Source organism: Pseudophryne corroboree, chromosome 8, assembly GCF_028390025.1.
Source record: "Pseudophryne corroboree isolate aPseCor3 chromosome 8, aPseCor3.hap2, whole genome shotgun sequence".
NCBI classification, from domain to species: domain Eukaryota; kingdom Metazoa; phylum Chordata; class Amphibia; order Anura; family Myobatrachidae; genus Pseudophryne; species Pseudophryne corroboree.
The window spans coordinates 408,004,222-408,032,128 of record NC_086451.1 but is presented as its reverse complement, the minus strand read 5'-3'; the positions used below and the strand labels follow the sequence as shown (position 1 = coordinate 408,032,128).

At 47.0% G+C, this 27,907-nt stretch overlaps 1 protein-coding gene across 1 annotated transcript; it reads right to left on the bottom strand.

Moving 5' to 3' along the window:
* Positions 1-743: 743 nt before the first annotated feature.
* On the bottom strand, positions 744-20,855 carry LOC134949896 (olfactomedin-like). The gene is made up of 5 exons (XM_063938590.1): positions 20,841-20,855; positions 19,323-19,475; positions 17,981-18,196; positions 17,711-17,861; positions 744-2,168 (listed from the first exon to the last, which is right to left on the bottom strand). Exons 1-5 carry the CDS (start codon positions 20,853-20,855, stop codon positions 1,345-1,347), a joined length of 1,359 nt encoding a protein of 452 aa, XP_063794660.1. The 3' UTR covers positions 744-1,344.
* Between the last annotated feature and the right edge of the window lie 7,052 nt (positions 20,856-27,907).

Sequence of the window (27,907 nt, the reverse complement as noted above, 5' to 3'; positions counted from 1 at the left end):
ATTTTGTTAGCAGTTGGGCAAAACCATGTGCACTGCAGGGGTGGCAGATATAACATGTGCAGAGAGAGTTAGATTTGGGTGGGTTATTTTGTTTCTGTGCAGGGTAGATACTGGCTGCTTTATTTTTACACTGCAATTTAGACTTCAGTTTGAACACATCCCACCCAAATCTAACTCTCTCTGCACATGTTACATCTGCCTCCCCTGCAGTGCACATGGTTTTGCCCAACTGCTAACAAAATTGCTGCTGCGATCAACTCAGAATTACCCCCATGGTTTTGCCCATTAGAGAACAAATTTGCTGCTGCGATCAGATCTGAATTAGGCCCATTCAGTGTTGGACTGGGGCATGTAGGGCCCACCGGGGGAATGCAGTGGTAAGGGCCCATGTTAGGGGTGTGGCCAGTCTGCAGGGGGGGGGGCTGCCACCTCATTGGTTTGACTCTTCATAAATATATACAGTAAATTCAGCTGCTGCATGCATGATAATGTACCAGATTAATAACAGATTAATAACAGCAATGCACTGTAGAGAATACATCATAGTCCAGTATAAGGTAACATATGTATAATGTATAATTCAAGTGCACAGTCTGGAACCTGATCCCTAGAGCAGGAGGTTGGGGCCCACCGGTGGTTTCCCCTGTACCCCTGGGTAGCTGCTGGTTTGAGGCACAACTGTTTATAATGAAATTTATGGTGGTAAATGAAGACTACACAGCTCATAATCAAAATTCCATAGTTTATTTTTCACTCGCAATTACCAGTAAATCCAGAGTTTGTGATTTAAATTTCACTTTTAAATCATTTGCATTTCAAGAAACATCAATGCTACTGATTTATATGCTTGTTCGTCCCGGCACTCCAGCTACGCTGACACTGGAGCAGTAAAGCAAGATAGGACAAAGACAAAATATTCCATGGAAACAGCCTACAGATGGCATGGGAAATCAAGTAATGGCTATAAAAAGGTTAAAGATTAATATTATGTGATAATGCTTATAGTGTGCTTAGGAAACAGAAGATAATTTAAACTCAGCTTGTGAATTTGCAATGCAAATATCAATATAGTGACAGCATACATTTCTCATATGTTTATTTGGATTTATATAGAACTTAGTTACCTATTTCACTAAAACCCATCATTTTGATGGAAGCTCGTGGATGACAATACAGTGCAATGTCTATGTAACAAGAAAGCATGTTTCAAAGTCATGATAGATCTTCACGGATTTGTTAATCAAGAACATTGATCATGATACAGGAACATTCATCAATAATGGGCAGAAAACAGAAAATAAACTAAGAGCCCTATAAGAAGACTATTTAGACAGACTAGACCGCTCAAGGCTTCAAGATAACATCATAATGCACCAGATAACCTTCATTATACATGTACAGTTTGCGCTCATTTGCGTTATAACTCAGACTTTGCACCTTCTCATTCAACTTTTCAATCATGATGCTTAATCGACCCTCTTTCCCTGTCTTGGTGTCAAACATGTAGAATATCTCCTCCATCTTCGTGCTTACAGAACGGGTGGCATAGAGAACTCCACATATCATGAATGCATTGGTCAAACTGGGTTTGTACTGTGTAGTGGTCCAGCTGATATCCACGGACATGGTGGCAACATTGACTTTACCCACCACAAGGTTGCCAGCACTTTCCTCCGTGGAGTATAAAAGCCACAGACCCTTCTCATCAGAGGCAAAGTCAAAGTCTTGATAGGGAACACCAGCATAGGAATAACGATTGTTGTGTACAGCAATGGTGAGAGCCTTTCTCTGGTAGACTCCACTGCTCAAACTAACTCTGCACATATCATGACTATTATAGCAGTTGTAGTACAAATTGTTGTTGTAGACAACCTCTCCAGAACCTTGGCCAGCAAAGGTGTGATTCCATTTGTTCTTGATGAGCACGGAGAGAGGCAGGTCCACGGAGTTCCTGTACAATTGTAAGTCGAGCATTGATGGGTAAATGCGTATGGACTCTAGAACTCGCCCATCACTATTTAAAGGAGCAACCCAATACAATGATTTCTTAGTAGTGTTCCATGCTGCATCCTTACCCCATGCTCCATACTTAAACCCAACTCCCTTCCAGTTGAGCTGCAGAAGGTTGGGTTTGCTAATACGGGCTAAGCCATGGTGCTGGCAAGATCCTATGAGATAAACAGAGTAATCGCCAGAAGGAAAATTGATTAAAATATGTGGACATTTGTTTGCATATGAGCTCTTATAAAAAAGTATTGCCTTGCATATTGTAATAATCCCTTCCTGTAATCATTCATAACCCTAAATACAGTCTCTACATTTCAGTTCTGTATTTGCTATCATCTTATTGCAACAAGAGGAAAAAAAATGTTGTGCAATAGCAGCTTTGCCAGCCTATCCTGCTCTGTTCTATCACCATATTGGTATGGCGTTAGCAATAGGACATTGTATGGGGTAGCATTCACCAGAAAATCCAGTGACAGATACTAATGATAGTGGACAGTAGCTATCACCATCCAGGGTGATTTCATAGATAAGGAGCAGCGCTGTCTTGGAAAACTACCAGTTTTCGCCAGATAACTGGTCTTTGGGGGTGATTCAGACCTGATCGCTGGGCTGCAAACTTTGCTGTCCTGCTTTCGGATAGTAGCCGCCTCCAGTGGGAGTGTAAATTTGCCGTGCAAGTTTGCGAACTGCCCAGGACTTACTCCTACAGTGCAATGAGAAGAGGCTGATTGGGGCCGGAGCTGACGTCAGACAACCTCCCTGAAAACGCTTGGACACGACTGCGTTTTTCCGGACACTCTCAATAAACGGTCAGTTACAACCCACAAGCGGCTTCCTCCTGTCAATCACCTTGCGAACACCCGTGCGATCGGATTTTTTGCACCATCTCATAGCTGACCGCCGATGCCCTTTGTTGCTGTCCGAAAGCGCATGCACATTCTGGTGCATATGCATGCGCAGTGACTACCTGATCGCCAGCTGTGTGAAAACGTACAGCAGCTATCAGGTCAGAATCACCCCCCTTCTCCTCATAGGAAATATGCCTGCATATACTTATTTAATGACTCCATATAACTCCATATGCCCCCCCCCCCCCTCCTCCCTCCATATCACTGTGTCTTTTACAATCCCTAAGGGGGAGGAAACCCCCAACAACAGCAAGGAGATCCTGGTCGAGGAGGTAACCTCAGGCTAGATCTTGAGCTGACAATGCAATTGAGGGTTCCCCAATCCTTTAGCACTACCGCCATTTTTATTTTCCACCCCATTTATACTCCTCTTGAAAAGTAGATGGCTTTTGTTTTATCCTGGCAGCACTAGGAGGTAGCCCTGTATCTTATAGAATCTCTCAATATAGCTATTATTACTCCATATAACCCAGGAGACTGATACTGCCTGAGGAAGCCGACTGATTTGCGAAACGCGTTGCGTTTGAACACCACACAGTGAGATTATTATTGATTTAAATGATTTTTTTTATTGTTGTTTTAATTTTTTATTGCTTTATGTCTATATGTTATTCTATCATTCAATTGCTGTTTTTAATATTGTTATACTGTGAAGTTTTTATTCTATGCTATATTGATCTTCTGATACTGATTATTCCTCTTATAACATGTGAGTCCAAGAGCATTTCGCTCCAGGACCCAACAGTGTGCTGTGTATATATATTTTATGATTTGTTATATTTAAAAACAGTAGTTGTTACTGATACTGTCTGCCAATTTAAAAGAGTATTAACACTCTAGGACAAGAATATTAAAAGCATTTACATCAATACTTGCAATACTGAACATTTATTTCTCTAACGTCCTAAGTGGATGCTGGGGACTCCGTCAGGACCATGGGGGTTTAGCGGCTCCGCAGGAGACAGGGCACAATAATAAAAGCTTTAGGATCAGGTGGTGTGCACTGGCTCCTCCCCCTATGACCCTCCTCCAAGCCTCAGTTAGATTTTTGTGCCCGGCCGAGAAGGGTGCAATCTAGGTGGCTCTCCTGAGCTGCTTAGAATAAAAGTTTAAGTTAGGTTTTTTATTTTCAGTGAGTCCTGCTGGCAACAGGCTCACTGCTACGAGGGACTTAGGGGAGAGAAGTAAACTCACCTGCGTGCAGGATGGATTTGCTTCTTAGGCTACTGGACACCATTAGCTCCAGAGGGAGTCGGAACACAGGTCTCACCCTGGGGTTCGTCCCGGAGCCGTGCCGCCGACCCCCCTTGCAGATGCCGAAGTTGAAGAGGTCCAGAGGTCCAGAAACAGGCGGCAGAAGACTTTCAGTCTTCATAAGGTAGCACACAGCACTACAGCTGTGCGCCATTGTTGTCAGCACACTTCATACCAGCGGTCACTGAGGGTGCAGGGCGCTGGGGGGGGCGCCCTGGGCAGCAATGTATTATACCTTTTTTATGGCTAAAATACATCACATATAGCCCTTGAGGCTATATGGATGTATTTAACCCCTGCCAGATCTCACAAACTCCGGGAGAAGAGCCCGCCGTTTTAGGGGGCGGGGCCTATTCTCCTCAGCACACGGCGCCATTTTCCTGCTCAGCTCTGCTGTGAGGAAGGCTCCCAGGCTCTCCCCTGCACTGCACTACAGAAACAGGGTTAAAAACAGAGAGGGGGGGCACTTATTTGGCGATATGATTACATATGTGAAAATGCTATAAGGGAAAACACTTGTATAAGGGGTTGTCCCTGTATAATTATAGCGTTTTTGGTGTGTGCTGGCAAACTCTCCCTCTGTCTCCCCAAAGGGCTAGTGGGGTCCTGTCCTCTATCAGAGCATTCCCTGTGTGTGTGCTGTGTGTCGGTACGTGTGTGTCGACATCAGTGGTGCAAGTGGGCGGGTACGGGTGGGTACGGCGTACCCGTAAGAATTTAGCCGTGGGTACGCCGTACCCACACCGACGGGCCGCCGCTCCTCTTCCTTCCCTCCCTCCCCCACGCCGCACCGCCGCACACGCCTCTGATGTGAGGGCAGGAGAGTGCAGCCTGCGCCTCTCGTTCCCCTCAGTCTCCGGTGGGTGTTTCAGTTTACTTCAGCGCCGATCCGTGAGCCAATCAGAGCTCGCACCCGCGAGCTCTGATTGGCTCACGGATCGGCGCTGAATTAAACTGAGACACCCGCCGAAGACTGAGGGGAACGAGAGGCGCAGGCTGCACTCTCCTTCCCTCACATGACAGACAGGAGGACAGCGACGGCAGCGGTGAGTAGGGGAGGGGGGCATGTTATACCTGGCACTGGGGGGGCATGTATACCTGGCACTGGGGGCATATCTGGCACAGGGGGGCATATATACCTGGCACTGGGGGCATATCTGGCACAGGGGGGCATATATACCTGGCACTGGGGGATATCTGGCACAGGGGGGCATGTATACCTGGCACTGGGGGCATATCTGGCACAGGGGGGCATATATACCTGGCACTGGGGGGCATATCTGGCACAGGGGGGCATATATACCTGGCACTGGGGGATATCTGGCACAGGGGGGCATGTATACCTGGCACTGGGGGCATATCTGGCACAGGGAGGCATATATACCTGGCACTGGGGGATATCTGGCACAGGGGGGCATGTATACCTGGCACTGGGGGATATCTGGCACTGGGGGGGCATGTTATACCTGGCACTGGGGGATATCTGGCACTGGGGGGGCATGTTATACCTGGCACTGGGGGATATCTGGCACTGGGGGGGCATGTATACCTGGCACTGGGGGATATCTGGCACTGGGGGGGCATGTATACCTGGCACTGGGGGATATCTGGCACTGGGGGGGCATGTATACCTGGCACTGGGGGATATCTGGCACTGGGGGCATATCTAGCACAGGGGGGCATATATACCTGGCACTGGGGGATATCTGGCACAGGGGGGCATGTATACCTGGCACTGGAGGATATCTGGCACTGGGGGCATATCTGGCACTGTAGGGGCATTTCTGTATCTGGCACGGGGGGGCAATGTATATCTGACACAGTGGGGGCATTTGTGTATCTAGCACTGTGGGGCAATGTGTATCTGACACTGTGAGGCAATGTATGGCACTCTGGGGGCATTTCTGTATCTGGCACTGTGGGGCAATGTGTATCTGGCACTGTGGGGCAATGTGTATCTGGCACTGTGGGGCAATGTGCATCTGGCACTGTGGGGCAATGTGCATCTGGCACTGTGGGGCAATGTGTATCTGGCACTCTGGGGACATTTGTGTATCTGGCACTGTGGGGCAATGTGTATCTGGCACTCTGGGGACATTTGTGTATCTGGCACTGTGGGGCAATGTGCATCTGGCACTGTGGGGCAATGTGTATCTGGCACTGTGAGGCAATGTGTATCTGACACTCTGGGGACATTTGTGTATCTGGCACTCTGGGGACATTTGTGTATCTGGCACTGTGGGGCAATGTGTATCTGGCACTGTGGGGTTATATGTATCTGGCACTGTGGGGCAATGTATATCTAGCACTGTGGTGCAACGTGTATCTGACACTATTGGGGTCATACGTGTATCTGCCCCTCCCCCATATGTGTATCACGCCCCCATTTTCATTGGCCACGCCCCATGTGGCATTTGGCCACACCCATTTTTTTGCGCGCGCGCCGAAGGCGCGCGCACACAGTACCCGTAAGACATTTTTTCTACTTGCACCACTGGTCGACATGTAGGAGGACGATGTTGGTGAGGAGGCGGAGCAAATTGCCTGTATTGGTGATGTCACTCTCTAGGGAGTCGACACCGGAATGGATGGCTTATTTAGGAATTACGTGATAATGTCAACACGATGCAAGGTCGGTTGACGACATGAGACGGCCGGCAAACAAATTAGTACCTGTCCAGGCGTCTCAGACACCGTCAGGGGCTTGTAAAAACGCCCATTTACCTCAGTTGGTCGACACAGACACAGACACGGACACTGACTTCAGTGTCGACGGTGAAGAAACAAACGTATTTTCCTTTAGGGCCACACGTTACATGTTAAGGGCAATGAAGGAGGTGTTACATATTTCTGATACTACAAGTACCACAAATAAGGGTATTATGTAGGGTGGGAATAATCTACTTGTAGTTTTTCCTGAATCAGATAAATTAAAGTGTGTGATGATACGTGGGTTTCCTCCGATAGAAAATTATTGGAGGTATACCCTTTCCCGCCAGAAGTGAGGGCGAGTTGGGAAACACACCTTAGGGTGGATAAGGCGCTCACACGCTTATAAAAACAAGTGGCGTTACCGTCTCCAGATACGGCCGCCCTCAAGGAGCCAGCTGATAGGAAGCTGAAAAATATCCAAAAAAGTATATACACACATACTGGTGTTATACTACGACCAGCAATCGCCTCAGCCTGGATGTGCAGCGCTGGGGGGGCTTGGTCGGATTTCCTGACTGAAAATATTGATACCCTTGACAGGAACAATATTTTATTGACTATAGAGCATTTTAAGGATGCATTTCTATATATGCGAGATGCGCAGAGGGATATTTGCATTCTGGCATCAAGAGTAGATGTGATGTCCATATCTGCCAGACGATGTTTATAGACACGACAGTGGTCAGGTGATGCAGATTCCAGACGGCACATGGAAGTATTGCCGTATAAAGGGGCGGTCCATCGGACCTGGTGGCCATGGCAACAGCTGGAAAATCCACTTTTGTTACCCCAAGTCACATCTCAGCAGAAAAGGACACAGTCTTTTCAGTCTCAGTCCTTTCGTACCCATAAAGGCAGGCGGGCAAAAGGCCAGTCATATCTGCCCAGGGTTAGAGGAAAGGGAAGAAGACTGCAGCAGGCAGCCCATTCCCAGGAACAGAAGTCCTCCACAGCTTCTGCCAAGTCCGCAGCATGACGCTGGGGCCATACAAGCGGACTCAGGTGCGGTGGGGGGTCATCTCAAGAGTTTCAGCACGCAGTGGGCTCACTCGCAAGTGGACTCCTGGATCCTACACGTAGTATCCCAGGTGTACATTGGAAATTCGAGACGTCTTCCCCTCACAAGTTCCTGAAGTCTGCTTTACCAACGTCTCCCTCCGACAGGGAGGCAGTATTGGGAAAAAATTCACAGGCTGTATTCCCAGCAGGTGATAATCAAAGTACCCCTCCTACAACAAGGGAAGGGGTATTATTCCACACTATATTGTGGTACTGAAGCCAAACGGCTCGGTGAGATCTAAAAGATTTGAACAATTACATACAAGGGTTCAAATCAAGATGGAGTCACTCAGAGCAGTGATAGCGAACCAGGACGATATGGTGTCACTGGATATCAGGGACGCTTACCTACATGTCCAAATTTTGCCCTTCTCACCAAGGGTATCTCAGGTTCGTGGTACAGAACTGTCACTATCAGTTCAGACGCTGCCGTTTGGATTGTCCACGGCACCCCGGGTCTTTACCATGGTAATGGCCGAAATGATGATTCTTCCTAAAAGAAATATGGACGCTTTCCTGATAAGGGCAAGGTCCAGAGAACAGTTGGCGGTCGGAGTAGCACTATCTCAAGTAGTTCTACGACAGCACGAGTGGATTCTAAATATTCCAAAATCGCAGCTTTTTCCGACGACACGTCTAATGTTCCTAGGAATGATTCTGGACACAGTCCAGAAAAGGATGTTTTCTCCCGGAGAAGAAGGCCAGGGAGTTATCCGAGCTAGTCAGGAACCTCCTAAAACCAGGAAAAGTATCAGTGCATCATTGCACAAGGGTCCTGTGAAAAAATAAGAATTTACTTACCGATAATTCTATTTCTCGGAGTCCGTAGTGGATGCTGGGGTTCCTGAAAGGACCATGGGGAATAGCGGCTCCGCAGGAGACAGGGCACAAAAAAGTAAAGCTTTACTAGGTCAGGTGGTGTGCACTGGCCCCTCCCCCTATGACCCTCCTCCAGACTCCAGTTAGGTACTGTGCCCGGACGAGCATACACAATAAGGGAGGCATTTTGAATCCCGGGTAAGACTCATACCAGCCACACCAATCACACCGTACAACTTGTGATCTAAACCCAGTTAACAGTATGACAACAGAAAGGGCCTCTTAAAGATGGCTCCTTAACAATAACCCGAATTAGTTAACAATAACTATGTACAAGTATTGCAGATAATCCGCACTTGGGATGGGCGCCCAGCATCCACTACGGACTCCGAGAAATAGAATTATCGGTAAGTAAATTCTTATTTTCTCTATCGTCCTAAGTGGATGCTGGGGTTCCTGAAAGGACCATGGGGATTATACCAAAGCTCCCAAACGGGCGGGAGAGTGCGGATGACTCTGCAGCACCGAATGAGAGAACTCCAGGTCCTCCTTTGCCAGGGTATCAAATTTGTAAAATTTTACAAACGTGTTCTCCCCCGACCACGTAGCTGCTCGGCAGAGTTGTAATGCCGAGACCCCTCGGGCAGCCGCCCAAGATGAGCCCACCTTCCTTGTGGAGTGGGCTTTTACAGTTTTAGGCTGTGGCAGGCCTGCCACAGAATGTGCAAGTTGAATTGTGTTACAAATCCAACGAGCAATCGACTGCTTAGAAGCAGGTGCGCCCAACTTGTTGGGTGCATACAATATAAACAGCGAGTCAGATTTTCTGACTCCAGCCGTCCTTGCAATGTATATTTTTAAGGCTCTGACAACGTCCAACAACTTGGAGTCCTCCAAGTCGCTAGTGGCCGCAGGCACCACAATAGGTTGGTTCAGATGAAATGCTGATACCACTTTAGGGAGAAAATGCGGACGAGTCCGCAGTTCTGCCCTATCCGAATGGAAGATTAGATAAGGACTTTTATAAGATAAAGCCGCCAATTCAGATACTCTCCTGGCAGAGGCCAGGGCTAGTAACATAGTCACTTTCAATGTGAGATATTTCAAATCCACCTTTTTCAATGGTTCAAACCAATGGGATTTGAGGAAATCTAAAACTACATTTAGATCCCACGGTGCCACCGGAGGCACCACAGGAGGCTGTATATGCAGTACTCCCTTGACAAAAGTCTGGACCTCAGGGACAGAGGCCAATTCTTTTTGGAAGAATATTGACAGGGCCGAAATTTGAACCTTAATGGATCCCAATTTGAGACCCATAGATAATCCTGATTGCAGGAAATGTAGGAAACGACCCAGTTGGAATTCCTCCGTCGGAACCCTCCGATCCTCGCACCACGCTACATATTTTCGCCAAATGCGGTGATAATGTTTCACGGTGACTTCCTTCCGTGCCTTAATCAAGGTAGGAATGACTTCTTCTGGAATGCCTTTCCCTTTTAGGATCTGGCGTTCAACCGCCATGCCGTCAAACGCAGCCGCGGTAAGTCTTGAAAAAGACAGGGACCCTGCTGTAGCAGGTCCCTTCTCAGAGGTAGAGGCCACGGTTCGTCCGTGAGCATCTCTTGAAGTTCCGGATACCAAGTCCTTCTCGGCCAATCCGGAACCACTAGTATTGTTCTTACTCTTCTTTGCCGTATGATCTTCAATACCTTTGGTATGAGCGGCAGAGGAGGAAACACATACACTGACTGGTACACCCAAGGAGTTACCAGTGCGTCCACAGCTATTGCCTGTGGATCTCTTGACCTGGCGCAATATTTGTCCAGTTTCTTGTTGAGGCGAGACGCCATCATGTCTACAATTGGTCTTTCCCAACGGTCTATTAACATGTTGAAGACTTCTGGATGTAGACCCCACTCTCCCGGATGAAGATCGTGTCTGCTGAGGAAGTCTGCTTCCCAGTTGTCCACGCCCGGGATGAACACTGCTGACAGTGCTATCACGTGATTCTCCGCCCAGCGAAGAATCTTGGCAGCTTCTGCCATTGCACTCCTGCTTCTTGTGCCGCCCTGCCTGTTTACATGGGCGACCGCCGTGATGTTGTCCGACTGAATCAACACCGGCTTTCCTTGCAGGAGAAGTTCCGCCTGGCTTAGAGCATTGTAGATTGCTCTTAGTTCCAGAATGTTTATGTGAAGAGACTTTTCCAGACTCGTCCATACTCCCTGGAAGTTTCTTCCTTGTGTGACTGCTCCCCAGCCTCTCAGGCTGGCGTCCGTGGTCACCAGGATCCAATCCTGAATGCCGAATCTGCGGCCTTCTAATAGGTGAGCCTTCTGCAACCACCACAGAAGTGACACCCTTGTCTTTGGTGACAGGGTTATTCGCAGGTGCATCTGCAGATGCGACCCTGACCATTTGTCCAACAGATCCCTTTGGAATATTCTTGCATGGAATCTGCCGAATGGAATTGCTTCGTAAGAAGCCACCATTTTTCCCAGGACTCTTGTGCATTGATGTACTGACACTTTTCCTGGTTTTAGGAGGTTCCTGACCAGATCGGATAACTCCTTGGCTTTTTCCTCTGGAAGGAAAACCTTTTTCTGAACCGTGTCCAGAATCATTCCTAGGAACAGCAGACGAGTTGTCGGGATTAAATGGGATTTTGGAATATTCAGAATCCACCCGTGTTGTCTTAGCACCTCTTGAGATAGTGCTAAAGCTGTCTCCAGCTGTTCTCTGGACCTTGCCCTTATTAGGAGATCGTCCAAGTATGGGATAACTAATACGCCTTTTCTTCGAAGAAGAATCATCATCTCGGCCATTACCTTGGTAAAGACCCGAGGCGCCGTGGACAATCCGAACGGCAGCGTCTGAAACTGATAGTGACAGTTTTGAACAATGAACCTGAGGTACCCCTGGTGTGCGGGGTAAATCGGAACGTGTAGATACGCATCCTTGATGTCCAAGGATACCATAAAGTCCCCTTCTTCCAGGTTCGCTATCACTGCTCTGAGTGACTCCATCTTGAACTTGAACTTTTTTATGTAGAGGTTCAAGGACTTCAGATTTAGAATAGGCCTTACCGAGCCATCCGGCTTCGGTACCACAAATAGAGTGGAATAATACCCCTTTCCTTGTTGTAATAGGGGTACTTTGACTATCACCTGCTGAGCGTACAGCTTGTGAATGGCTTCCAACACCCTCTCCCTTTCGGAAGAGACGGTTGGTAAGGCAGACTTCAGGAAACGATGAGGAGGATCCGTCTCTAATTCCAACCTGTACCCCTGAGATATTATCTGCAGGATCCAGGGGTCTACCTGCGAGTGAGCCCACTGCGCGCTGTAATTTTTGAGACGGCCCCCCACTGTCCCCGAGTCCGCTTGAGAGGCCCCAGCGTCATGCTGAGGTTTTTGCAGGAGCCGGGGAGGGCTTCTGTTCCTGGGAAGGAGCTGCCTGTTGGTGTCTCTTCCCTCTTCCTCTGCCTCGTGGCAGGTACGACAAGCCCTTTGCTCTCTTATTTTTGTAGGAGCGAAAAGGCTGCGGTTGAAAGGTCGGTGCCTTTCTCTGTTGGGGAGTGACTTGAGGTAAAAAAGTGGATTTCCCGGCAGTAGCCGTGGCCACCAAGTCTGATAGACCAACTCCAAATAACTCCTCCCCTTTATACGGCAAAACCTCCATGTGACGTTTTGAATCCGCATCGCCTGTCCACTGTCGTGTCCATAAGGCTCTTCTGGCTGAAATGGACATAGCACTCACCCGAGATGCCAGTGTGCAAATATCCCTCTGTGCATCACGCATATAGATAAATGCATCCTTTATTTGTTCTAACGACAGTAAAACATTGTCCCTATCTAGGGTATCAATATTTTCAATCAGGGATTCTGACCAAACTACTCCAGCACTGCACATCCAGGCAGTTGCTATAGCTGGTCGTAGTATAACACCTGCATGTGTGTATATATTCTTTTGAATAACTTCCATCTTTCTATCTGATGGATCCTTAAGTGCGGCCGTCTCAGGAGAGGGTAACGCCACTTGTTTGGATAAGCGTGTGAGCGCCTTGTCCACCTTAGGGGGTGTTTCCCAGCGCGCCCTAACCTCTGGCGGGAAAGGGTATAATGCCAATAACTTTTTTGAAATTATCAACTTTTTATCAGGAGCAACCCACGCTTCATCACACACGTCATTTAATTCTTCTGATTCAGGAAAAACTGTTTGTAGTTTTTTCACACCATACATAATACCCTGTTTTACGGTATCTGTAGTATCAGCTAAATGTAACGTCTCCTTCATTGCCAAAATCATATAACGTGTGGCCCTACTGGAAAATACGTTTGAATTTCTACCGTCGTCACTGGAATCAGTGCCCGTGTCTGGGTCTGTGTCGACCGACTGAGGCAAAGGGCGTTTTACAGCCCCTGACGGTGTTTGAGGCGCCTGGACAGGCATTAATTGATTGTCCGGCCGCCTCATGTCCTCAACTGACTGTTTAAGGGAAGATAAACCATCACGTAATTCCACAAATAAAGGCATCCATTCTGGTGTCGACCCCCTGGGGGGTGACATCTGCATATTTGGCAATTGCTCCGCCTCCACACCAATATCGTCCTCATACATGTCGACACCACGTACCGACACACACCGCAAACTCACAGGGAATGCTCTAATGAAGACAGGACCCACTAGCCCTTTTGGGGAGACAGAGGGAGAGTCTGCCAGCACACACCACAAAGCGCTATATATACAAGGGATATCCTTATATTAAGTGCTCCCTTATAGCTGCTTTAATATATATATATATAGCCATTAATGTGCCCCCCCTCTCTGTTTTACCCTGTTTCTGTAGTGCAGTGCAGGGGAGAGACCTGGGAGCCGTTCTGACCAGCGGAGCTGTGACAGAAAATGGCGCCGTGTGCTGAGGAGATAGGCCCCGCCCCTTTTTCGGCGGGTTCTTCTCCCGCTATTTTTCCAGTCAGGCAGGGGTTAAATATCTCCATATAGCCCCTATGGGCTATATGTGAGGTATTTTTAGCCTTGTATAAGGTTTATATTTGCCTCTCAGAGCGCCCCCCCCCCAGCGCTCTGCACCCTCAGTGACTGCCCAGTGAAGTGTGCTGAGAGGAAAATGGCGCACAGCTGCAGTGCTGTGCGCTACCTTATGAAGACTGAGGAGTCTTCAGCCGCCGGTTTCCGGACCTCTTCACGCTTCAGCATCTGCAAGGGGGTCGGCGGCGCGGCTCCGGGACCGGACTCCACGGCTGGGCCTGTGTTCGATCCCTCTGGAGCTAATGGTGTCCAGTAGCCAAGCAGCAAATCCACTCTGCATGCAGGTGAGTTTACTACTTTCCCCCTAAGTCCCACGTTGCAGTGATCCTGTTGCCAGCAGGACTCACTGTAAAGAAAAAAACCTAAACTAAACTTTCTCTAAGCAGCTCTTTAGGAGAGCCACCTAGATTGCACCCTTCTCGTTCGGGCACAAAATCTAACTGGAGTCTGGAGGAGGGTCATAGGGGGAGGGGCCAGTGCACACCACCTGACCTAGTAAAGCTTTACTTTTTTGTGCCCTGTCTCCTGCGGAGCCGCTATTCCCCATGGTCCTTTCAGGAACCCCAGCATCCACTTAGGACGATAGAGAAATGGTGGTTTCTTACAAAGCGATCCCATTCGGTAGATTTCACGCAAGAACCTTTCAGTGGAATCTGCTGGGAAAATGGTCCGGATCGCATCTTCAGATGCATCAGCGGATAACCCTGTCTCCAAGGACAAGGGTGTTTTCTTCTGCGGTGGCTGCAGAGTGCTCATCTATGAAAGGGCCGCAGATTCGACATTCAGGACTGGGTCCTGGTGACCACGGATGCCAGCCTGAGTGGCTGGGGAGCAGTCACACAAGGAAAAAATTTCCAGGGAGTGTGATCAAGTCTGGAGACTTCTCTCCACATAAATATACTGGAGCTAAGGGCAATTTACAAGGCTCTAAGCTTAGCAAGTCCTCTGCTTCAAGGTCAGCCGGTATTGATCCAGTGGGACAACATCACGGCAGTCGCCCACGTAAACAGACAGGGCGACACATGAAGCAGGAGGGAAATGGCAGAAACTGCAAGGATTCTTCGCTGGGCGAAAAATCATGTGATAACACTCTCAGCAGTGTTAATTCCGGGAGTGGAAAACTGGGAAGCAGACTTCCTCAGCAGGCATAACCTCCACCCGGGAGAGTGGGGACTTCAGCGGGAAGTCTTCCACATGATTGTAAACCGTTGGGAAAAACCAAAGGTGGACATGATGGCGTCCCGCCTGAACAAAAAACTAGACAGATATTGCGCCAGGTCAAGGGACCCTCAGGCAATAGCGGTGGACGCTCTGGTAACACTGTGGGTGTACCAGTCAGGGTATGTGTTCCCTCCTATGCATCTCATACCAAAAGTACTGAGAATCATAAGAAGGAGATGAGTAAGAACGATACTCGTGGTTCCGGATGGGTCAAGAAGGACTTGGTACCCGGAACTTCAAGAGATGCTCACGGAAGAACCGTGGCCTCTACCTTTAAGAGAGGACCTGCTCCAGCAGGGGCCTTGTCTGTTCCAAGACTTACCGCGGCTGCGTTTGACGGCATGGCAGTTGAACGCCGGATCCTGAAAGGGCATTCCAGATGAAGTCATCCCTACCCTGGTCGAAGCCAGGAAGGATGTAACCGCAAAACATTTTCACCGCATTTGGCGAAAATATGTTGCGTGGTGTGAGGCCAAGAAGGTCCCTACAGAGGAATTCCAACTGGGTCGTTTCCTACATTTCCTGAAAACAGGACTGTCTATGGGCCTAAAATTAGGGTCCATTAAGGTTCAAATTTCGACCCTGTCGAATTTCTTCCAGAAAGAACTGGCTTCAGTGCCTGAAGTTCAGACGTTTGTAAAAGGGGTACTGCATATACAGCCTCCTTTTGTGCCCCCAGTGGCACCTTGGGATCTCAATGTTGTTTTGAGTTTCCTAAAGTCACATTGGTTTGATCCACTCACCACTGTGGAATTAAAATATTTCACATGGAAGGTGAAGATTCTATTAGCCCTGGCTTCAGCCAGGCGTGTGTCAGAATGGGCGGCTTTATCATATAAAAGCCCTTACTTAATTTTTCATTCTGACAGGGCAGAATTGAGGACTCGTCCTCAATTTCTCCTTAAGGTGTTTTCTGTTTTTCACATGAACCAACCTATTGTGGTACCTGCGGCTACTAGGGACTTGGAGGACTCCAAGTTACTTGACGTTGTCAGGGCCCTGAAAATATATGTTTCCAGGACGACTGGAGTCAGAAAATCTGACTCGCTGTTTAGTCTGTATGCACCCAACAAGATGGGTGTTCCTGCTTCTAAGCAGACGATTGCTCGCTGGATTTGTAGTACAATTCAGCTTGCACATTCTGTGGCAGGCTTGCCACAGCCAAAATCAGTAAAAGCCCATTCCACAAGGAAGTGGGCTCATCTTGGGCGGCTGCCCGAGGGGTCTCGGCTTTACAACTTTGCCGAGCTGCTACTTGGTCAGGGGCACACCCTGACTGAGGAGGACCTGGAGTTCTCTCATTCGGTGCTGCAGAGTCATCCGCACTCTCCCGCCCGTTTGGGAGCTTTGGTATAATCCCCATGGTCCTGACGGAGTCCCCAGCATCCACTTAGGACGTTAGAGAAAATAAGAATTTACTTACCGATAATTCTATTTCTCGTAGTCCGTAGTGGATGCTGGGCGCCCATCCCAAGTGCGGATTGTCTGCAATACTTGTACATAGTTATTGTTACAAAAATCGGGTTATTCTTGTTGTGAGCCATCTTTTCAGAGGCTCCTTCGTTGTTATCATACTGTTAACTGGGTTCAGATCACAGGTTGTACGGAGTGATTGGTGTGGCTGGTATGAGTCTTACCCGGGATTCAATATCCTTCCTTATTATGCACGCTCGTCCGGGCACAGTATCCTAACTGAGGCTTGGAGGAGGGTCATAGGGGGAGGAGCCAGTGCACACCACCTGATCCTAAAGCTTTTATTATTGTGCCCTGTCTCCTGCGGAGCCGCTAAACCCCCATGGTCCTGACGGAGTCCCCAGCATCCACTACGGACTACGAGAAATAGAATTATCGGTAAGTAAATTCTTATTTTTTGCTATAACTAATGATATTATATGAGTAAAATGAAGCTCCAGAGTTGGGGGCAGATGTATTAACCTGGAGAAGGCATAAGGAAGTGATAAACCAGTGATAAGTGCAAGGTGAAAAACGCACCAGCCAATCAGCTCCTAACTGTTAATTTACATATTAGAGTTGATTGGCTTGTGTGTTTATCACCATGCACTTATCACTGGTTTATCACTTCCTTATGCCTTCTCCAGGTTAATACATCTGGCCCTGAGTTTGAGATTTACCATTTATTAGGGTTTTATACAAGAGTTATTTTGGAGGGATGTAGTTACCATCCCGGTGGTCAGGATCCCAGCGGTCATCATACCAACGCCGGGATCCCGACCGCCAGAATGCTGACAGGGGGCCGAGGGCTATTCCCACTCGTGGGGGTCCATGACACCAATAGAGTGGGAATATAACCTCTGGTGTTCGCAGCAAGCCCTGGAGCCTACAAGGGGCTTCGTTGCGCTCGTCCACCTGCCGGCATTTTGGCAGACGGGATCCCGGCGTCGGTATGCTGACCGCCAGGATCCTGGCCGCCAGTCAACCCACACCCAATGCATTTTGGAAGCTCGTACTCTCCCCCAAGTCTGCAGTCTTATTTACCCTTATGGACCTAATAATATATCCTATGATCATTTTTGCTTTAAGCTGGCATTGCAAGGAGGTAGCTCTGTGTTTTATATTATCCCTCATTGCAGCTATTATTACGCCAAATAACCCAGGAGACTTTGACAATTAAGGTATCTGCTTCCTGTTGTGTATACAGTATGTGCAGATCTGCTCACCTAGTGGTACTGTAGCAGGAGCTTGCATCTTCATATTTTTCTCACAATCCGCAAGACGTTTCTTCAGCTCCTCCATGTCCCTTTTGGCTTTTAGAACCTGGTTCTTGTCAAAGGTCTCCAGCTGTCCAACAGTCTTAGAGATATTCTTCACCTAATCACACAAATTCAAGAGCATTTTATCCTATATATATGTGTCTCAACACATTTACTTCCCTCTCCCTCTTTCTACCCTCCCTCCTCTTATATGCATGTCCATAGGCTGGAACATACCTCAGTGTACAGACTTTCCACGTGAGGATTGGTCCCATTCATCTTTCTCTTGAGTGTGATGATGACAATCTCCAGTTCCTTTATTTCCTCTTTTAGAACATCAAAGTTTATTTCTATAAGACCTTCAGGGCGCAACTTCTCCAGATGTTCCAATCTCTTGGTTAGATTAATCAGCTTTTCCAAATAGTTGTCCAGTCTAATGTCCTGCTCTTCAAGCTGCAGATAACATGAGATTAGAGTAGAGGAATGAGGATGGTCTTAAACTATGGTTTTTTTCTCAGTGGTAACATAGACATAGACAGGACTTTTGCTACCAGTAATGTAGGTAGAAATGCTTCCACAGCCAACCTATTACAGCAGAGCTCAGTCCATAGAGCTAATTTCATCTTACATTTCCTCTTCACACATAGACCCCTAAGGGGTCTACTTACTAAACCCGATAAAGTGGACGGAGATAAAGTACCAGCCAATCAGCTCCTAACTGCCATGTCACAGGCTCTGTTTGAAAAATGGCAGTTAGGTGCTGATTGGCTGGTAATTTATCTCCGTACACTTTATCTCCATCCAAGGCTTAGTAAATAGACCCCTGAGTCTTGTTTCCCTGTTCACACAGGAACAAATTAAAGCAGTACACGCGTGTTCCTTCAGGGTTGGTGTTCTGAGACAGATGGCTTAGGTATAGCCAATGGTGTTAACATCGATGGCAATAGACCATTATGTAGAAACATAATATAACCTAATATATTTTCAAAACTGTAACATAGATCTGCAACAAGCCTGGATGTAGGAAATAAGCAACTGAACGTAAGACACCAGACGCAGCAACACGTAGTGAAAGCTAAAATAACAGGTAGGACAGAGCAAGAAGGTCCTGGTTCTGGTGGGGCAGTCCTGTCTTTGGGTGACTGTCCCATCAGTCAAGACTTTATCCTGACTAAAGGGACAGTTGGAAGGTATGTCCTGCTTCGTACCGCTCTGATAATGAAGACTTTGCTGAGTTAATGTAACAGCAGTGCAGTCAGTATTGCAAGCGTATTTTAAGGGGATGGAGAGCAGCCCAGTACTGTTCTATATTGATAGCCATGCTACTTTCATAATGGTAATGCACACTCTGGTGTCATGGAAACCCCACTCTAGAAATACTGCCTTTGTCCCTGGAACTAGATCACATTTGTAATGGCATGAATACCAGGCACAGGCTGCTGTGTGCAAGGCCTATGTTCTCGTCCTCCTGGTGGAACTGTGACTGTGTTTGTGCTCTAGACTTCTGCCTCTGTAGATCTAGATGGTGGTAGAGATTTGCTAGCATCCTATTACGCACACGAGAGATGTCTGATCTCACCTTCTGCATTTCATCCTCCACGCGGTTAGTCAAACGTAGCGTCTCATCCTCCAGCGCACCCACCCTCTTGGCTGGGAAGGAGCTATCAGGTAGAAGTACTTCACACACACAACGGTCTTTCCCATTTAGCTTGCCTGTAGCATTTTGGACCACCTATGGAGAGTAGACAGAACTTTAAAATGACTGTTGTATAGATATAGACACACACACTGGATTATAAAGCATAGGGAGGCCACAACAAAGATACATTGAGCTCTGACACAGAACTCCTAGGCTCTGACTGTCTAAGCTTTTGTGTGTGTCAGCCAAACAACCAATAGGATTTCTCTTGTGCCACCTCTCTATTGGGGTATAGGCTGTCACCCACTAATGGTCCATTCCTGCATCTTCAGCAGAGCCATTGTATAGAAAAGGAAAGACGGCTTGGGTCAATAACAATAATAAGCTATAATGTTTCTAATGATACACTGGAAGCCCTCTCCTCCAATCCTACATATAAAATATGGCTAACGCTGCTCCTCACCTCTATGGGGGGGGGGAATTCAAGTGTTTTGCGCTTTAGGGAAATCAACATTTATGAAGTAATGCTGGGCATACATTATACAATTATCTGGCGGTGATCTATCTGCTATCAGTGGATTGCCCATATACTTATACTGTGTATGTTCGTGACCGATCTGAAAATATCGATTGGTCGGACATGCTAAATCATCCAGCATGTCCGTCTAATGCAACATTTCTGCATTTGCAAGTAGCCCGCATTGGTCTGTGTATGCACTGCCATGGCCGGCTGACGGACCAGGAGATATCCCCTCCCCATGGGGGGAACCCAGATATCCTTTGACAGTACACTGGGGTTTATTTATGAAGCAGTGAAAAGTGTGGAGAAGTGAGCCAGTTGAGAAGCTGCCAATGGCAACCAATCAGCATTGACATAAGATTTATAATTTGCATATTATAAGATTATACAGAGCAGCTGATTGGTTGTCATGGGCAACTTCTCCACAGGCTCACTTCTCCACTCTTTTCACTGCTTCATGAATAGACCCCACTGTGAGTACGAGATATCTCACAGTGTATGGCCGTGATATCAGTTGGGTTACAGGCTTTCAGATAAAAGTTCTGTAGGCCTGACAAAATAACAGATCTAAGAACTTGGTAAGATACACAGGTATATGGGTATATTCCATGTCAGATGCTGCATAGAGTGAAATAATAGATATGGTTAGCACATTAGCTTTATCATTCTAGTAATTCCATATTTAGAGTGCTTATTTATAATGTCACATCCCCACCTCTCTCACTGCTATTCAGTCATTCCATTCATATACTACATACATGTACCCCAGTATTGTGTCATACATCAGCCCACCAACATAGTGTACACAATAATACATTTATAAAAATACGTAATATATAAATAAATATTTTGTACCAAACAAATTATATATTCACATTTTATTCAGATTTGAACATACAGGAAACAGGAACATTATAATGTACAATACAATACCTTACTTGTACAGTGTACATTTCAATAAACTAAATTCTAAACATAAAACACATGGCTTCCTAATTAACTCTTCTCATTCCATTCTAGAACCCACCTAAGAAACATGTCGAAATACTCGTCTGGTTTCAGGGCAACTAAAGATGATCTATAATGAGGTACAGTATGGCTTATTTCCACTCATTATATAACTAATACATGTGATATCTACAATCCGTTTACAATCTGCTTTGTAGATGGCATGAAGTTGTAGCCTGCTTTGGGAATTGTGTTCCATGTTACTGCAGAATTTTTTAGGGTGTGATGGATAACAAAAGACAAGAAGACAAGATGAGGTTTATCAGTGAGTACTTCTTTGGAGAGTGATAAAGTGGAGAGAGATAAATGGGTCTATTTACTAAGCCCTGTATGGAGATAAAGTACCACCCGATCAGCTACTATCTGCCATGTTACAGGCTGGGTTTGAAAAATGTCAGTTAGAAGCTGGTTGGTTGAGACTTTGGGCCTAATTCAGACCTGATCGCAGCAGCAAATTTGTTAGCTAATGGGCAAAACCATGGTGGTCATTCCGAGTTGTTCGCTCGTTGCCGTTTTTCGCAACGCAGCGATTAGGTGTAAAATGCGCATGCGCATGGTATGCAGCGCGCATGCGTTCAGTAATTTAACACAAAACTTTGGAGATTTGCACAAGCTCGAGCGACGTTTTTTCATCGCTCGAGTGATCGTAGTGTGATTGACAGGAAGTGGGTGTTTCTGGGAGGTAACTGTCCGTTTTCAGGGAGTGTGCTAAAAAACGCAGGCGTGCCAGGTAAAAACGCAGGAGTGGTGGGAGAAACGGGGGAATGGCTGGCCGAACGCAGGGTGTGTGTGTGACGTCAAACCAGGAACTAAATGGACTGAGGTGATCGCAATCTAGGAGTAGGTCTGGAGCTACTCAGAAACTGCAAGGAATTATTTAGTAGCAGTTCTGCTAACCTTTCGTTCGCTATTCTGCTAAAATAAGATACACTCCCAGAGGGCGGCGGCCTAGCGTTTGCACTGCTGCTAAAAGCAGCTAGCGAGCGAACAACTCGGAATGAGGGCCCACAGGCCCGGCGACAGGGGGGGTCAAAGGGGACACTCGTCCCGGGCCCCAAGGGTCAGAGGGGCCCCAAGGGTCAGAGGCGCAAAAAAAACGAGCCGCAGCACCTGTTAATGCTGTCTAAACTACCCACTCCTCTCGGCCGCTAATTAACTAAAAAAATTAATTAATGCTGTCGGCCGCACCAACATTCTCCCCCGGCCTCCCTTACCCTGTCACTTGGTCCAGGCCCGTTGTGGTGCTGACGTCAGGCATCAGGACGCTGCGCTGTGGCCCAGGCCCTGCCCATCCCGTGTCTCTTGCTGTTGCTGTATGCCATACAGTGTTATCCTGAGCTGTACATACTCCTTTCAACAGTGCGGCTCCTCGACGGCAACAACTTAGCAGTACTAGTACAGATCAGGATGACACGGCAGGGCATGATGTACAGTATACATAATAACACTGTAATAGAAGGGGCATTATTTTTGGCAGGCAGGTTGCTGTGTGGCTTGTGGTGCTGCTACATGTGGGTATAACTTGGTGCACACTATGACCCGGGATGGCACTGAGTTATATCAGATCACTGTAATGGAAGGGGCATTATTACTATTATTATTACCAAGCAAATTGCTGTGTGTCTTTTGGTGCAGCTACTGTACATGTGGGTATAACTTGGTGCACACTATGCACCAAGTTATACCCACATGTAGCAGCACCAGAAGCCACACAGAAACCTGCCTGGTAATAATATTAATAGTAATAATGCCCCTTCCATTACAGTGGATGATATAACTCAGTGCCATCCCGGGTCATAGTGTGCACCAAGTTATACCCACATGTAGGAGCACCACAACCGACACAGCAACCTGCCTGCCAAAAATAATGCCCCTTCTATTACAGTTTTATTATGCATACTGTACACCATGCCCTGCCGTGTCATCCTGATCTGTACTAGTACTGCTCGGTGCCGCTGAGGATCCGCACTGTTGAAAGGAGTCACAGCAGTTACGGCACTTCCACCTGTCTGGTAGCAGGAACCAGGCACAGCGGACCCCATACAGCATGGGAACTGTGTACAACTACTGCTGGAGGGAGCCACTATAGTGACGGCACCAACACCTGTATTGCAGCAGAATACCAACACAGCGGACCCCCGCATTTCATCGGGCACAGTTCATTTCTGGGGGGAGCCTCTGGAGTGAGCACATCTAACTGAGGGCAGTCAGACTGTCACACAGAGAGCGCACAAAGTAAGATCTGCAGCGCTGAACCATCTCTCCATGGTGTACGAGAAGACGTCTGTAGGGTAAGATAGGGAAAGTTTGCCACATTGCATGGGGGCTGCAGTCCAAATTTTTGTGTTAAGAGCCTAAACATTGTTAGTACATTGTATACGTATTTTAATATTTTCACTTAATTGGTACACATTTTATACACAATTATAATTTTTTTTATATTATATATATATATATATATATATATATATATACATACATTTATATACATCTTAAATACAGATTTTATACATGATCTTCTACCTCTTATATTTATGCTACCTTATATGCACATGCAGGGGTGGGATGTTTGGAGGAGGGGATGATGAGGAAGGGGGGAGCTCGAGGGCGGTTATGGGGGGCCCCCATAGATATCAGTGTACCAGGCCCCAAGATTTCTGTTGCCGGCCCTGAGGGCCCATGTGCACTGCAGGGGGGGCAGATATAACATGTGCAGAGAGAGTTAGATTTGGGTGGGGTGTGTTCAAACTGAAATCTAAATTGCAGTGTAAAAATAAAGCAGCCATTATTTACCCTGCACAGAAACAAAATAACCCACCCATATCTCTCTCTGCAAATGTTATATCTGCCCCCCCCTGCAGTGCACATGGTCTTGTCCATTAAGGGGGGTACACACGGAGAGATCCGTGTTTAAAATCTAAGCAATCTGACTAGATTGCTTAGATTTTAAGCACGGATCTGCCGTGTGTATGCCCCCCAGTGATAGCGATGCGCGGCCCCGCGCGTCGCTGTCGCTGGTGCTAGATTGAGCCTGCATGCAGGCCCAATCTAGCGGGTCACTCACTTCAGCGCTGTGTGAAGTGAGCCCCCCCCCCCCCCCCTCGTTCAGCACATCGCGCCATGCTGAGCGGGAGGAGAGATGTGTGCTGAGCGGTCTGTGTTAAGATCGCTCAGCACACATCCCCCCCCCCCCCCCTTTAGTTAACAAATTTGCTGCTGTGATCAGATCTGAATTAGGCCCTTTATCTCCATCCAAGGCTTAGTAAATAAACCCCAAAGAACAAACCAATCACTTCCCAACTGTCATTTTTCAACCACAGCCTGTAACATGGCAGTTACTGTAGGAGTGGATTGGCTGGTACTTTATCTCTGTCCACTTTATCCATCTTCAAGGCTTAGTACATCTCCCCCAGAGTCCTACCTGGTACATCTTCCAGAACACATTTGTCTAAGAAGCAAAACAAAACTGAACTAGTTCTTACTGGACCCCTTTACCATATACTGTGTAAGGCAGGCATGTCCAAACTGCGGCCCTCCAGCTGTTGTGAAACTACATATCCCAGCATGCCCTGACACAGTTTTGCTGTCAAAGAAAGCTAAATCAGTGTAAGGGCATGCTGGGATGTGTAGTTTCTCAACAGCTGGAGGGCCGCAGTTTGGACATGCCTGGTGTAAGGTAATATAACGTCATGGGACAATTATGGGGACATTTATAAAGACTAGCGGTGGTGACAATCACCAGTAAACTAGAGGAAAAAGTTAGAAAAATAATTGAAGATTACCATAATAATAACCAGGGCCATTTGTTAGATGTAAGCGTCATATTCATATTTTTATAAAAGAATATACAGCAATTATTAATGTTTTATGGGAAAATTTTGAAGGAGTTCTGACTGAAAATTTATTTTCACTTTACTAGTATTTAAATGCCCCCCACAGAGCCCCACCCCCTTTCCATTGTGACTTTGATGACCTTCTCACCAGCCACATGCATTTCTTTGTCACTAGGTCATAGTCTTCCCAGGACATCTCTCTGTCCTGTGCGGAGTCATCTGGAGCGCTGGTGGTGGCCTTATGCCATCCTTTCATCAGCAAACGCCTGAAAGATGTCATAGGCCGGTCACCGGATAGGGATTCAACATGAAAGAGAGAGTAGATGGAACTATTGAGGCACATTTGTAAACAGGAGAGTGTGATGGGTTTGTGGCAGACACTAGTGTTGGCCCTGTCTGTGGATGGAAAGAGCCACACGACAAAGATAGAAAAAATACATCAGCCTTCATGTATTTATTGTGAAATCTCAATATATAATTCTGGGGTTTAAAATTAATTTAGTAATTACCTTATTACAAACATTAAAAAAAGGCTGAGTGACAGGATATGTCTGTGTGTGTCGACAATACTTCTACTTATGCCCCCGTGTGTTGTGACATCACAGACTCCTATAATATAATATTTACATGTTTTCCCAGAATATACAGTAATTCTATTAAACACACGGAAATTAAATTTTGCCCTAAAACTTAATTCCTGGGTAGAATGAAAAAATATCTTGGGAGCTCTGGGAAACACGTCTGCAATGCATGGCTCTGTGTGACACTTAGGAGAGGGTGTGTCTACATGGACCAATACGAAGTACAACCATAGAACTCGCATTTTCTCATTGGCTCGCCAGCTCACACCCATCCTGCAGCTTTAGTATGGGCCATTATACCCTATGGCCCTCATTCCGAGTTGTTCGCTCGCTAGCTGCTTTTAGCAGCATTGCAAACGCTAGGCCGCCGCCCTCTGGGAGTGTATCTTAGCTTAGCAGAATAGCAAACGAAAGATTAGCAGAATTGCAACTAAATATTTTCTTGCAGTTTCTGAGTAGCTCCAGACCTACTCCTAGATTGCGATCAGCTCGGTCCGTTTAGTTCCTGGTTTGACGTCACAAACACGCCCTGCGTTCGGCCAGACACTCCTGCGTTTTTCCCTGACACGCCTGCGTTTTTTAGCACACTCCCGGAAAACGCTCAGTTACCACCCAGAAACGCCCCTTTCCTGTCAATCACTCACCGATCAGCAGTGCGACTGAAAAGCGCCGCACGATCAACAGCAAAACTGCTAAGTTTTAATTAAATAACTAAGCGCATGCGCGCTGCGTACCATGCGCATGCGCATTTAGCAACAAATCGCAGCATAGCGAAAATCGGCAACAAGCGAACAACTCGGAATGACCACCTATGTTCAGTAAGGGTGGTCTTCAGTTTGCCGGCTGTCGGGATCCCGGCGCACAGTATACCGGCGCCGGAATCCCGACAGCCGGCATACCGACACTTTATCTCCCTCTTGGGGTCCATGACCCCCCTGGAGGGAGATAAAGTGTCGGTAATAAATAAATATATATAAGATAAAGGTTCAGTAATATTAGTATTTCTGCTACTAACATTTCTGCCTATGCTCATGAGTGAAAGTTAGTAAACATCACAATAGTTATTAGTTTTCTTATACACATATTGTAGTAATATTATCCAACTGAATCAGCATTCCATATTAAATAATAAAAGCAGGAGATTATCTTGTCTGAAGGGAATAAACAATCATTTTAAAAATGATCTATTTTGGTTTGAAAGTATGGAAAAAGTATATTTATGAGGTGTAAAAGGTACTATTTCCCATACTAAATACTTTTTTTTTTAAATAATATGATGTAAAGCTGAATTATTCTTTTAAGGTTCTCCAACAGTAATCACAAAGAAACAGAGATTTAGAACCTGATTGAGAGGTGGACGCGCTGGCGATGTTTGAGCAGCTATGATGCACAGAAACTCCAGGAAAACCTCCGGTGCATGCGTTCCCCTGACTGTGCACATAGACCACTGTTACGTATGGAGTCGCTTGCAACAGAGCCGGTACTCTGTACCTGGGCCGGTTACAGGGGCCCAGTTCCTGCTGTCTTCCCCCTTCCCAGTTGCAGACAGCAACATTTCAGTTTGGGCAGGAAGGGAGGACTGACTGCTGCCGCAGCAGCCTCTCTCTCAAAGAGGTGTCTTACCAGCAGGGTAGGCCCATGGGCAAAGAAATGATTCATCCTCCAGCGGTAGGGGCGGTGGGTGCTATCTTTTATGTCCCACGGGCAGTATGGGGTGTTCTATCTTCCACTCAGCATGTAAGACCTGGAGCAGTAATTTCTGCGGGAGGGAGAACACTAAACTGTAGAAGGGGTCATTGGGCTGATTGAAGGGGCCCCGGTACATGACTTCCAGGGTGGTAGGGGGTGTTTAATACGCAGGGGAGGGGTGGATAGTGGAGTGGGCTTGATATTCATAATTTTCCAGTGGGAGGACAGCTTGCTTGACTGCAGATATCTCCAGTTCCTGGAAATATATTTCTTAGCTTTTAATGGGAAAAAAACTAGAGAGTCCCACCTTTCGGGATGTAATGGGAACTTGGGGATCAGATTTCTGGAGCCAGAGCAATCCACCGATGAAAATATAAAACTGCATCCCAGGTGTGTGGAGCTGGATCAGGGACCAGCTGCTGGAAGGCTGATATCTCTGGTTCTGGGCATAGTGAGACAAGCTGCCAGTGTCAACCATCCCAGGTTTTGCAGTATACCCTCAGAAAAACTCTAAGGCAGACAGAACCCAAGATATTTGGCTGGGAAGAGCAATTAACAGGCTCGGATTGGGACCACTTCTTTGAAGTCGAATATCTCCAGTCTGCTGGAAAAAGGGAACCCTCAGCTATCAGCCTAGGGCCCTTATACTCCTGGAGTCCTTGGGCAACTGTTCATTGAGTCCATATAAAAAGACGGCCCGGCTCTCCCCATTCTAGCACACGGCACATGCTGCGGTGTGCTACGCTGGGGAGGTAGAGAAGAAGCTGCAGCAGCAGTCAGTCCTCTCTCTCCTGGCGTGATGTGCGGGTCCAACACTGGCACCTCCCCCCCCCATGCGACGGGTGGCCTCTTCGCGGCCACACTTTTAATATTATCTAAAGAGGAGGGCTGGCC

Excerpts from the sequence above, each read along its gene's own strand:
- LOC134949896 (XM_063938590.1), bottom strand. Across the intron at positions 17,862-17,980 it reads TGGAAAGTCTGTACACTGAG|GTGAAGAATATCTCTAAGAC; the intron begins GTATGTTCCAGC and ends TTGTGTGATTAG. Across the intron at positions 2,169-17,710 it reads TCCTGCTACAGTACCACTAG|GATCTTGCCAGCACCATGGC; the intron begins GTGAGCAGATCT and ends TTTATCTCATAG.